General features: G+C 38.5%; 1 protein-coding gene across 3 annotated transcripts in view; it reads right to left on the reverse strand.

Moving 5' to 3' along the window:
- Positions 1 to 12,415, reverse strand: part of SPEF2 (sperm flagellar 2) — a 170,274-nt gene that overhangs the window by 144,068 nt on the left and 13,791 nt on the right. For all 3 annotated transcript variants that reach the window (XM_032337619.1, XM_032337618.1, XM_032337617.1), the window contains exons 2-3: positions 7,889 to 7,991; positions 2,048 to 2,300 (exon numbers count right to left, since the gene is read on the reverse strand). In XM_032337619.1, coding sequence (XP_032193510.1) covers positions 2,048 to 2,300; positions 7,889 to 7,991 — 356 coding nt within the window. The remainder of the gene's footprint in view (positions 1 to 2,047; positions 2,301 to 7,888; positions 7,992 to 12,415) is intronic.

Here is a 12,415-nt window from a genome sequence, read left to right on the forward strand (position 1 = left end):
AGTCATCTCCTGCCCCTGGTTCTTTTTCTCAACTGGCCAGCTGTCCCACTTTCTATACCCATAAAGGAAACAAAGAACGGCACCCTGCTCGTGCGCTTCTCTCCTGCAGCCACTGTTCTCTTCTCGTCTCTTTCACCTCCACATTCCTTCTATGCTCTACGCTTCTATTCTGTCTCTGCTCCCACCTGCCTCATCTCAATTTACTCTTCAACTCTGAACATTCCACACTACTCCACTGAAATATTTTTCTCTCCTAAGAATGGAAGCTCTAAACAGGTGGGGACTTTTCTTGTGTTGATTGTAGTGGAATTGCGTGACATAAAACAGGAGCCCAATTAATATTTGTTCAATGAATGAATGGTTGACTCTGGGAGGTCACCATGGTCAACATTAAACACAATGGTTTATTTTTGGCCTCAATTACACAACTCTTACAACTCTTGTTCCTGTTGACTGTTTTACACTTCACAAAGAATTTTCTCGTGAATTGTTTCCTTAAAATTATATACATATTAAAAAAAAAAGCCTAACTCTGAGGCAGGTAGAGATAATCAATCTTATTTCAGCTGCTGGGAAAATGGAGGTTAAGAGTATTCCAGGGATTGGCCCAAAGTTTCTCAGCTTTGCAAGTGAAGGGGGCAGAAGGCAAGACCAAGTTCTTTGGTTGTAACCTTATTCTAATTTCCAGCTCTCTTGGGTGCTGAGCTCCTTCTGCCACCAGGCTCGTAAGATTGTCTGCTAAGAATAGACAAATACAAAAGTGGAGATGGCCCTCACATCTATTATGTCACTGTGTCTTCAGAAGTTCAATTTAAACATTTAATTATTTCCATTTCTATTTAATGCATTGGGTCAGTGCAACACTCCCCATTATCCTAGAGGCCTGGAAAAGTTAATGTACTTCATTTGCCATAAGGAAACAGCAACAGGAACTGGATAGAATTGTCAACTAAAAAGTTGTATCAACTAATCAAAACACAATGAATATTTGCAATGTTGAAAGCATTCTATCAGGCATATTCCTTGAATTTGAGGGACTAAAAATCTTGTGAGGCCGTATGACATATTAATCATGAAAGCTGGCCACAGTATGAGCAGCAGGAGGCTATCACCAGAGAGTGGAAACTACCCATGCCCTAGGAGTTCCACAGGAATAATCCATGTGTGTTGGGAAGGCCGCACAGCAGTGGATGGAGAAGAGTCTGTGGGAAGGAGCGGGATGAAAAGTGTGAGCTTAGGTGAAAGGGAGAGAAAAGCAGAAATGTACAAGAGCTATTCAAGGACAGGTTGGGGATCAGTGAAGAAAAAACTAAGACTCAAGATGCTTGGGTGTCTCAGTTGGTTAAGCGTTTGCCTTTAGCTCAGGTCATGATCCCAGGGTCCTGGGATAGAGTCCCGGATCGGGCTCCTTGCTCAGCAGGGAGCCTACTTCTACCTCTGCTTGTGTGCTCTCTCTCTCTCTCTGACAAAAAATAAATAAACAAATAAATAAAATCCTCTAAAAAAAAAAAAAAAGAAAGAAAAAACAAAGACTTTAAGCTGAGGACTATGAAGAAACAGAGAAAGACAGATTGAGACCATTCAGTGAAAGATTTTGAATGTCAGTCCAGTAAAATGGCAGGCTTCTGAGCAAAATGGCTGAGTGCAACTGGAATTTAGGAAAGATTCATCTAGCCATTGATTGACCTCTGGTGGAAAGCTAGAAGACCGGGAGACGTGTTAGATACGTTGCTGCAGTATTCACGCAGGGATCTGAGCAGACATGACAGGGCCAGAAATGGAAAGAGAGGAGCAAGGCATAAAAACACTGCAAATTAGGAACATACAGAATTTGATAAACTGTTGGTAATGTAGATAGGATGGAGGGAGACATCAAAAATGATAAATGAATTGAAAACATTAATATAAAACAAAATCCAAGTATGACCAAGAACATACATAAGGGACATAGCTACCCAATGGTGCTTCTTTGAGCAGCCAATGTCACTGTCATTTTACTTTCCCAAGTCTTACATTGTGATACGTTTATGTTTCTCTGTGTACTTACGTCTCGAAAAGCCTCACTTTTCATACTTTGCTGTCTGATGTTTGCCGGGGGTTGTATGGATTGTATTTCCACTCCAGTCAGTCCACTTTTCTTCTTTTTCTGAAGAACAATGTACAACTGATACAAAAGTTTGGTTGCCGCCCCAGGCTTTTCTGTGATGATGTTGTGGGCCACGTTCTGATCAAACTGCACACCCAGAAGGTGAAGCGTTGGCTCCAAGCGAGAAAAATTATTGAGTTTGGCATTTGAAACTCTAGGCATTAAAACAGTTTCCAAATTAGACACTGGCACTGAATTAGAGACAACAAATATCAGAGGCATTACCATGATCTAATATTATGAATTATTGCATATTCTTTTCCTATACCACTCCTCTCTAAAACCACTCAATCATGTAACTACATTGAGATATTCTATTTGCCCTGAATTCCTCCCATTTATTTCTCTGGAATGGTATATCTAAAGCTGATTTTGTACATTTTTCTGCTTAAATGCATGCTAGAACTTTTACAAGAGGTCAAAACAAAAACAGAAAACTAAGTGCTTTCTTCTACACGGAAAAACAACTATGGTTTTGAAAAATATTTTACTCAGAAGGAAAAACTATAATTTAAATTTCCATATTGTTAAATGACATTATTACAGGAGTCTGAAAATAGCCCTAAATGTTGCACTGATGACTTTAACAGTGATCGTCCCAGGCACCATCAGAAATATTTCATTAAATGATATTAGCTATGCAATCACACTAATTATATCATTTTCACTTAAATGTTATATTACTACTTTTATCAGTAAAGACTTTCTAATTTTAAGTTAATGCTGAGTCGCCTATGAACTTTTAATATGTTTATTAAACTTACAAAGATGAATAGGATGCAGCCCCTACCCTTGCGGGGTTCACAGCAGGAAAAACAGAAGAGTAAACAAGTAAACAAGAAGCAGTAAATTGAGGTCCATGTTAGAATACGGGTCTCAAATAATCTAGGGCTGTTAATAAGCCTATGAATCCAGTGACAGAAGGATAATGTTGGGGGCATTTTCAATTCCTGTGCCTTTCCATGTTCCAACTAGAAACAAATACCAATTTTAACCACTGGCCTATGTCCTCCTTACTTTAACTTCCTAACATTCAGTCACATTCTTTCATGGAAAAAAATATACTGAATATACTCATATATAAATGAAAGTCCTGAGTGAAATAAGTCAAGCAGAGAGAGTCAACTATCATATGGTTTCACTTATTTGTGGAGCATAACAAATAGCATGGAGGACATGGGGACTTAGAGTGGAGAAGGGAGTTGGGGGAAATTGGAAGGGGAGGTGAACCATGAGAGACTATGGACTCTGAAAAACAATCTGAGGGTTTTTGAAGGGACGGGGGGTGGGAGGTTGGGGTACCAGGTGGTGGGTATTATAGAGGGCACGGATTGCATGGAGCACGGGGTGTGGTGCAAAAATAATGAATACTGTTATGCTGGAAATAAAAATAAATAAATAAAAAAAATAAATAAATAAAAAAATAAATAAATGAAAGTCCTACCCTTCCCCTTCCAAAAAAATAAAAACGAAAACAAAACGATACCTTAGAAAAGAGGGGTTGGGCACATATTGGGTAGAATTTCTGATAACAGGGTTATTCATTCAGTAACTTCATTTTGGACTATAAAATTATTTGGGGATGATACAATGATCTTCATGTACATCAGTTAAGTTTTTAGAAGTTTATAGAGATTGCTTCACACTTAAAATTTATATACTGTTGATAGTATCATGTTTCTCCTGAGGTTACTGTTTTTGTTTTTTGTTTTATGTCACAGATACCACTGAAAATCTGATGAGAGCCATGGCACCTGTTCCACAGGAAAGAAAACACATACTCGGGCACAGACATGAAATGTGTATGCCTTTTCAGATGTTTGTGAACCTTCTAAAATGTAGCCTAAAAGTGCCCATTCACTGCAAATTAAAAAACCCATGGTGCAAAAGGAGGTGAGCCTGAGGGACTCTATGAATGATTCTAAATATGAATGAGGAGTCAATATCATGGGAAGGCCAATGTCAACAAAAACAGAGATGCAACAACTTAAATTCCTCTTCCAGGTATATGGTGTCATTTACTGTCTTATTTCCTCTGTTTACTATTATTGTTTTAACAGAAATATTTGGTAATGTGTACCTGGCATATCAAACTATATCAATAAGCTTTGAATAAAATATTTTAAATTAATAAAAAAGAAGCAGGTCACAGAGGTCATGAGAAGAAATAATGAATGCTACAGGAAATCTCACAACAAGAGTAAACATTTTTTAGGTCTTCTTGTGTCCAGGTTTGAAGTTTGTTCCTGCACAAGTAACCTTAAAGTTTGATGTAACACACACCTGCCTAAAATGAGGCAGGTGAAGCAGACCATGTTTGAAAAGTACGACTCTAAAAGGCCAGTGAGATCCATGACTTGTGCTTGCCTTTCCTGGACCCACCCAGTCTCCCTCTGCCATCACAGTTACTCTTCCCCGCCCTCCTATCCTCAAAGTCCCATGTCTTGTCCACCACACATATTTGGACAGATGGCCAGAGAGGCACTTGTCAGAGCTTTGTCCTGGGTCATAACGTAGGGCTACAGAGATGAGGGGCATCAAAATTCTTGGAGGGAAAATCCAAAAACAGTATCCATTTCCAGATGTTATCAGAACTGAGCCCGGCACCCAGTAAGAATGGAGAATGTAGGGCTGTATCCCATAACCATAAGACCAAAAGCTGAGCCAAAATCATGAGTCAGACGCTTAACTGACTGAGTCATGTCGTGCTCCCATTCTTAGGATTTTTAAAATTATCTTAAGTATCTGATACTCATAGTTCTTATTTGCCCAGAGATTACCTATCTTCTCTCCTCCTTGTCACCTGATGAGGGAACACAACTTACAAGGTAAGTAGAAGCTGTTCCCTCAGGAATATCCATGCTCCTTTACTTTTTATTATTTTATCCTATTAATCTCTAAGGCAAATAGATTCAGTTACAAGCAACACTTATATTTTAGACTAAAAAAATTTTTTTTGACAAAATCCCCAAATCACGAGCCCAGTGTTACCTATCTGCCTAAAAAAATAGGTTTGACAAAGAAGGATCCTTTCCCCACAAAGTACACTTCTACAAAAGTCATATCCATGGATATACTGATCCTTCTTTAAAAGACCATGTGCCCTGGGAAAAATAGTATCTTGTTCCGAGAATTCAGGATGGATGGAACTTGGTTGTCAGAACAAGTAGGTCCCTCTTCTCACATTAAGGAATGCAGTGACTCTCAGTGGCATAAAGTTAGCTCTTTGCAGTGGGTGAAAAGCAGGGCTGTTATACATGATGCTATTCAGGGCACACCCCTGTCCAAAGGTAGGGCAAGGGTGTGAATCTACCTTCTGCTCAGCTTGTCATGTCTTGTCCCTGATGCGAGGCTATTTCATACAAAAAGGGGTTCCTCTCCTTAGCACAAAGGCCTCTCTGTTCACTGAGACCTGTGTCTTCACAGTTGTATCCAGCCAGATGAGGTCCCTTTTTCCATTTAACACAAGGGCCTTTATGACCCTGCTGACATCAGTTTAGTCTATCTGAAATACTACATACATCATCTGGTCAGAATGGTGCTTTTAAGTCTTCTAAACAGGTATACTTTCTGACATCATTCATTTTTTCGATGAGAAACATAATTGTGTGCAGCTGGGACAATGCTTGAACCTCAGGGAATACACACACAGAAACATACTCCACAATTTTCAAGAACTGTAATTTAAAACAACAGTGAGCTATCACTATACTCCTATGAGAATGGCCAGAATCCAAAACACTGACAACGCTAAAATGCTGGTGAGGATGTGAAGTCACAAGAACTCTCATTCATTCATTGCTGGGAGGAATGCTAAAGGGTACAGCCACTTTGGGAAACAGTTCATTGGTTTCCTCCAAAACTAAACATACTTTTACCATCTGATCCAATAATTGTGACCCTGTTTATTTACCCAAAGGAGATGAAATTTTATGTCCACATAAAACCCGCACATGGATGTTTACAGCAGTTTTATTTATTATTACTAAAACTTGGAAGCAACCAAGATGTCCTTCAGCAGGTGAAAGGATAAATCAACTGTGGTCCATCCAGACAATGAAAAACTATCCGGTGCTAAGAAGAAATGAGCTACCAAGCCATGAGAAGATATGGAGGAAACTTAAATGCATATTTCTAAGTGAAAGAAGCCATAAGTTCCAACTGTATGACATTCTGCAAGAGGCAAAACTATAAAGATAGTAAAAATAAAAAAATCAGTAGTTGCCAGGGTTGGGGTAAGGGAGGATGACTGATAGAGCATAGAGGATTTAGGGAAGTGCAAATACTATGTATGGATACTACAATGGTAGATGCAAGTCATTCTACATTTGTCCAAACCCATAGAATGTACAACTCTAAGAATGAACCCAAATGTAAACTATTTACTTTGAGTGAACATGTGTCATTATAGGTTCATCAGCAGTAATAAATGCACCCTCTGGTTGGGGAGTGGATACTAACTAAGGAGGCTATGAATGTGTCAGACGAGGGAGTTAATAGGTAATCTCTGTCCCTTCTTCTCAATTTTTCTATCAATCTGAAACTGCTTTAAAAAGTAAAATTTAAGGGCGCCTGGGTGGCTCAGTTGGTTAAGCGACTGCCTTCAGCTCAGGTCTTGATCCCTGGGTCCTGGGATCAAGTCCCACATCCAGCTCCCTACTTAGCAGAGAGCCTGCTCTTCCCACTCACTCTCTCTCTGCCTACTTGTGCTCTCATTCTATCTCATTCTCTCTCTCTCAAATAAATAAATAAAATCTTTAAAAAAATAAAAAGTAAAATTTAAAAGAAAATAGGCAAGGATTGTATAACATTTCACCAGTGAAGCAGAACAAATGAATGATAAGCACATGAAAAGAGGCTCACCATCATTACTCATTAGGGAAATGCAAATCAAAATCACAAAGAGATACTGCTTAATACTGACTAGACAACTATAATCAAAAAGACCCTAACAAGCATTGATGAACATGTGGAAAAACCGAAACCTTTATATGTTACTAGCGTAACTGTAAATAATAACGGGCACTTTGCAAAGCAATTTGGGTGTTGCTCAAAATTGTAAACATAGATTATGCAACCCAACAACTTCACTCCTAGGTGAATTTCACACCCAAGAGGAATGAAAACATTTCCATATGAAAACACAATGGTCATAGTAGTGCTGTTCAGAATAACTGATGACTCGTATCCACCAATTAATGAATTAATAAATGAAATGTGATATATACAATTGAAATTATTCATCAAATAAATAGGAATTAAGAAGTACTGATACAAGCTACAACATGGATAAACCTTGAAAACAGTATCCTAAGTGGAAGGAGCCAATCACAAAATACACATATTATATGATCCCACTAATATGAAATGCATAAAATAAGCAAATCCGTAGAGACAGAAAATAGATAAGTGGGTACCCGGGGCCAGGTGGTTAGTGGTCATGGTTGTGAATTCACTAAATATGTAAATATGCTTAAAACCACTGAATTATATGCTTTAAACTGGTAAATCACCATCTGTGAATTAGATCTCAACATAGTTGCTACAAACAAAAAATATTACAGGGTTTTGTCTTGTTATGTTTTGTTTTTTGCCAGGATGCTTTAAGTTGCTTCATTTCTCTTAAAAGAAAGAAGAACTAATTAACAAAATTGTAGCTCACTATCCCTTAACTTTGGAAGCTAAAACCATTCAAATGCCAAAGGAATTGACCCTTTTTAGGAAAGAATTTATCTCACTAACCTGCTTTCTGAAAATTCTGAAAAATCACCCTGAAGTTCAAACTTGTGCAGAATTTCTCCAATTAGATAACCATTGGAAAAAGCCTTTGCAAATGACTTGGGACCTGAATTTTGAAACATAAAGTTAAAGAAGTAAATTATAGTATTCAATATAAAGCACAATTATTTTCATTATATATGCATAGAGTGAAACTCCATAACTTAACTTGAACTCAAAATGCCATGAAAATACTAGAAACATCTTTTAATAATCAAATAAAAAGACTGAAGTTTAACAGATAATATGCTATAAAGATTCTTAAATATATAAATCAATACTTGAAGATATACGAAATTTTGAAAGAAACACAACTTTTGACCAAATTAAACAAAATACAACCAATAAAATTTATCTAAACAACCTTAGATCTAAAGTCAAGCCTTCAATTTATTTTACAAAATTATGCTCTAATACGTTAGTTATCAGTACAATCTAGGGATGTTGATAGCATATTCTAGCCAAATGAGGCGCAATCTAACTTTAGTATACTTTAAGACTAAATTTTCACCTTTTTACAACAGAAATTTTATGAAAACCATCTATCTGCACCTCCTCAAAAAAAAAAAAAAAATTACTGAATATAATCAGGCTTTCCCTTGGTAGTTCCAGGGGTTACTCTGATCTAGTTGTCTCGAGCAATGACAGAGATAACCCAGAGGAAAACAGTTTGGAGCCAGGGACATCTGCGTTGGAATCGTGACTCTGCCCATTACTAGCTGTGCAACCTCTGGCAAGCTGCTTAACCTCCCTGAGTTCCTGTCTCCTCATCTCTATAACAGAGATAATCATATCTATAACTCTCCTGAAGAGCCATTTTAAAGATTAGAGGTAATGTATGAGAATTGCTTGGTACCATGCCTGCTACAGAACAAGCACATAATGGTAGGTGCAGAAAAAAATGTGTTAATAAAATTTGCTTTTTAAAAAATGTCCTTAGTGGTGGGTCACTTGCATTTTTCTTAAAAAGCGAAGGATATTGGGTTATTTATTATTCAAGGATTATATGCAAAGTTGATACAAAAAATAGATTATGCTATCATAGGACAAAGCTATCATCTCTCAAATGATTCTAAAACCTCCCAAAACCTTCAACATGTTTCTGTCAGGGTCCTTTAGGCAACAGCTGTCCAAACACTATATCATTGAGGTATCATAAGCTCTTTTATACCAGATTATCCACTTTCATCTATTTTACCAGTAATAAGGTGGCTAACTGATTATGAAGAAATAACATCTCTTTCTGATCTGTAGATATGGTACTTGGTGTGTGGTTGCCTGCAGTGGGGTGTGGTGGGCAGTGGTGTTGGTGAGTCACTCCACAAGGCCACTGCCCAGAGGCCTTACTTGGCATTTCACACATTCTCATTAGAATAAAATTCTTGCATATCTGATACCAGCCCACAATTTTGCCCAAAGCTCTCTTAATATTTGTTCTCAAAATATTTTATACTCCTAATAATACTGCAGTTCTCAGGTTGAATCAATACATAATAAAGTAGTTAAAAAGGATGTCAACTATGCCCATTGACTCTATCTACTTAGGATGAACTCCAGAACCATTCAGCATCAGAATCTACTGACTGTGTTTCTTGACATCAGATAGTAGTAGTATCTGAAGCCACTGAAATCCAAATGGTTCCTTCCATGTCCAAAAGGCAGAGGTGTGCTATCTCCTCCTCCTGAGTCATTGTTGCTTCCTCTTTTCCTCAAATACCAGACACTATTGGCCACCAGTGCTGTCCTGGTCTTGGTGGCCATTACTGTCCTTACTGTGACACCTGTGCTGCTCTCCACTGTGTCTTGCACTTCTTCTGTCATTGCTTCCTTCTTTCTGGGTTGTTTTTTTTCCCCCCTTTGCTCTTCTCTAGACCACCCTTATTTTCCTCTCAGCTTTCTGAGGAGCCATTTGACATACTATGGGTACTGTCAGACTATGGGTATCTATTCATAGTCTAAAGACTATTGCTTTGCATTCAGAAGCTGTTGGTCTGCTACCTTAAGGTAGTCCACTCCTTAAGGATTTTGCACTATGCCTGCTCTTCCTTTGACTGAATGCCTGAAGTCTAGCGCATGAATAACTAGGGAATTTCTGTATCCTATTCTGTCGCCCTCCATGTAGTAGGCAAAGGGCTTTTAGTAAACACTTTGCTACACAAAATTCAAAGAAAAATAAAATAATAATCCACTTCCTTTGAAATGCATGAAATGAATTGCTAAGGCAATTCTGATATGAGTAAAATAGAGGCATTTGTGGCTATAAAGTTCAAAGAACAGCAAACAGTTATTATCTCATTGTCAAATAGTTTCCTACAGAGGGGGAGGAATCAAGATGGCGGAGAATGAACAAGCTGAGACAACATCAAGTAGCAGGAGATCAGCTAGATAGTTTATAAAACCATTCAGAACACCTACAAATCCAACAGGAGATCGAAAAGAAGAAGAGCAACAATTCTAGAAATAGAATATCAAACACTTTCTGAAGGTAGGACCAGCGAAGAAGTGAATCCAAAACAATGGAAAGATAGACCGTGGGGGGAAGGGCCAGCTCCTGGCAAGCAGCGGAACAACGGAGCACAAAATCAGGACTTTTAAAAGTCTGTTCCACTGAGGGACATCACTCTAGAAGCTAAACTGGGGTGAAGCCCACACGGGGTCAGTGTGGCCCCAGTTCCCGCAGGGTCACAGAAGGATCGGAGGTATCTGAGTGTTGCAGAGCTCGCAGGTATTAGAGTGGGGAAGCTGGCTATAGAGACAGAGCTGAGCTCTCAACTCAGGGTTACCTTGAACCGTAACCCATGGCACAGGCCACTGATCTGTGAGTGGGGTCCCCACAAGATCCGGGGAGACCCTCCCGGAAGAGCTCAGGGATCTAAGGGGTTTGGAGACTCCAGGTAGAGCTGTGTGCCAGAGACAGAGATGCTTGGTCACAGGCTGGGTGAGCTCGGAGCGCGGCTGGAGGCCAGGGAGACGGGAGTGATTGAGCACTTTTCTCTGAGGGTACACTGAGGAGTGGGACCCTGAGCTCTTGGTTCCTCCAGGCCAGAGATTGGGAGGCCGCCATTTTCATTCCCATCCTCTGGAACTCTACGGAAAGCGCTCAGGGAACAAAAGCTCCTGAAAGTGGAACCCGAACAGATTACCTAGCCCGGCCCCTGGTAAGGGTGGTGCAATTCCTCCTCGGGCAAAGACACTTGAGAATCGCTACAACAGGTCCCTCTCCCAGAAGATCAACAAGAAATCCAGCCAAGACCAAGTTCACTTACCAAGGAGAACAGTGGAATTCCAGAGGTGGAGAAAGCAAAGCATGGAATTAATGGCTTTCTCCCCATGATTCTTTAGTCTTGCAGTTAATTAATTTTTTTAATTTTATTTTTTTGTCTGCTAATTTTTTTAACTCTTAGCCTTTCCTCTATTAACGTTTTTTAACCAGTTTATCTTAACAATACCTTTCATTAAAAAAAATAATCTTTTTTGCACCTTCATTATTATAGTCATATTTTATCCTTCATTGTATCTAACTTTATTTTTTGTATACACATAGGGTTTTTTCTTCTAAAAAATGTGGGGTACAACTTCTTCTAATAGAGCAAAATATACCCTAAATCTAGCTCTGGGCTTGTTCTAGTCTCCAGCCCGAGAAAATTCTCTCCACTTTCTTTTCCTTTATTTTCCCGAACAACTTACTTTATCAACTCCTTTTATAGGAAAAAAAAATTTTTTTTTCATCTTTATAGGCATATTCCATCCATTCATTGTGTTTACCCATATATATGTTTTTCATTCTTTAAAATTTGGGGAGGTTGTTTCTTCTAAGAGACCAAAATACTCCCAAAATTAAGTGGGTGACCCTGTTCTAGTCACCAGCCTAATATATATATATATATATTTTCTTTTTTATATTTTTTTGTTTTCTTTTTCTAATTTTTTTTTCTGAACTTCTTTTTAACCCCTCTCTCCCCCCAACAATTTGGGGTCTCTTCTGATTTGGTTAAAGCACGTTTTCCTGGGGTCTTTGCCACCCTTTTAGTATTTTATTTGCTCCTTCATATATTCTTACCTGGACAAAATGACAAGGCATAAAAACTCACCACAAAAAAAAAGAACAAGAGGCTAGGGACCTAATCAATATGGACATTGGTAATATGTCAGGTCTAGAATTCAGAATGACGATTCTCAAGGTTCTAGCTGGGCTCAAAAAGGCATGGAAGATATTAGAGAAACCCTCTCGGGAGATATAAAAGCCCTTTCTGGAGAAATAAAAGAACTAAAATCTAACCAAGTGGAAATCAAAAAAGCTATTAATGAGGTGCAATAAAAAATGGAGGCTCTTACTGCTAGGATAAATGAGGCAGAAGAAAGAATTAGTGATACAGAAGACCAAATATCAGAGAATAAAGAAGCTGAGCAAAAGAGAGACAAACAACTACTGGACCACAAGGGGAGAATTCAAGAGATAAGTGACACCATAAGATGAGACAACATTAGAAT

This window comes from Mustela erminea, chromosome 3 (assembly GCF_009829155.1).
Source record: "Mustela erminea isolate mMusErm1 chromosome 3, mMusErm1.Pri, whole genome shotgun sequence".
Taxonomy (NCBI): domain Eukaryota; kingdom Metazoa; phylum Chordata; class Mammalia; order Carnivora; family Mustelidae; genus Mustela; species Mustela erminea.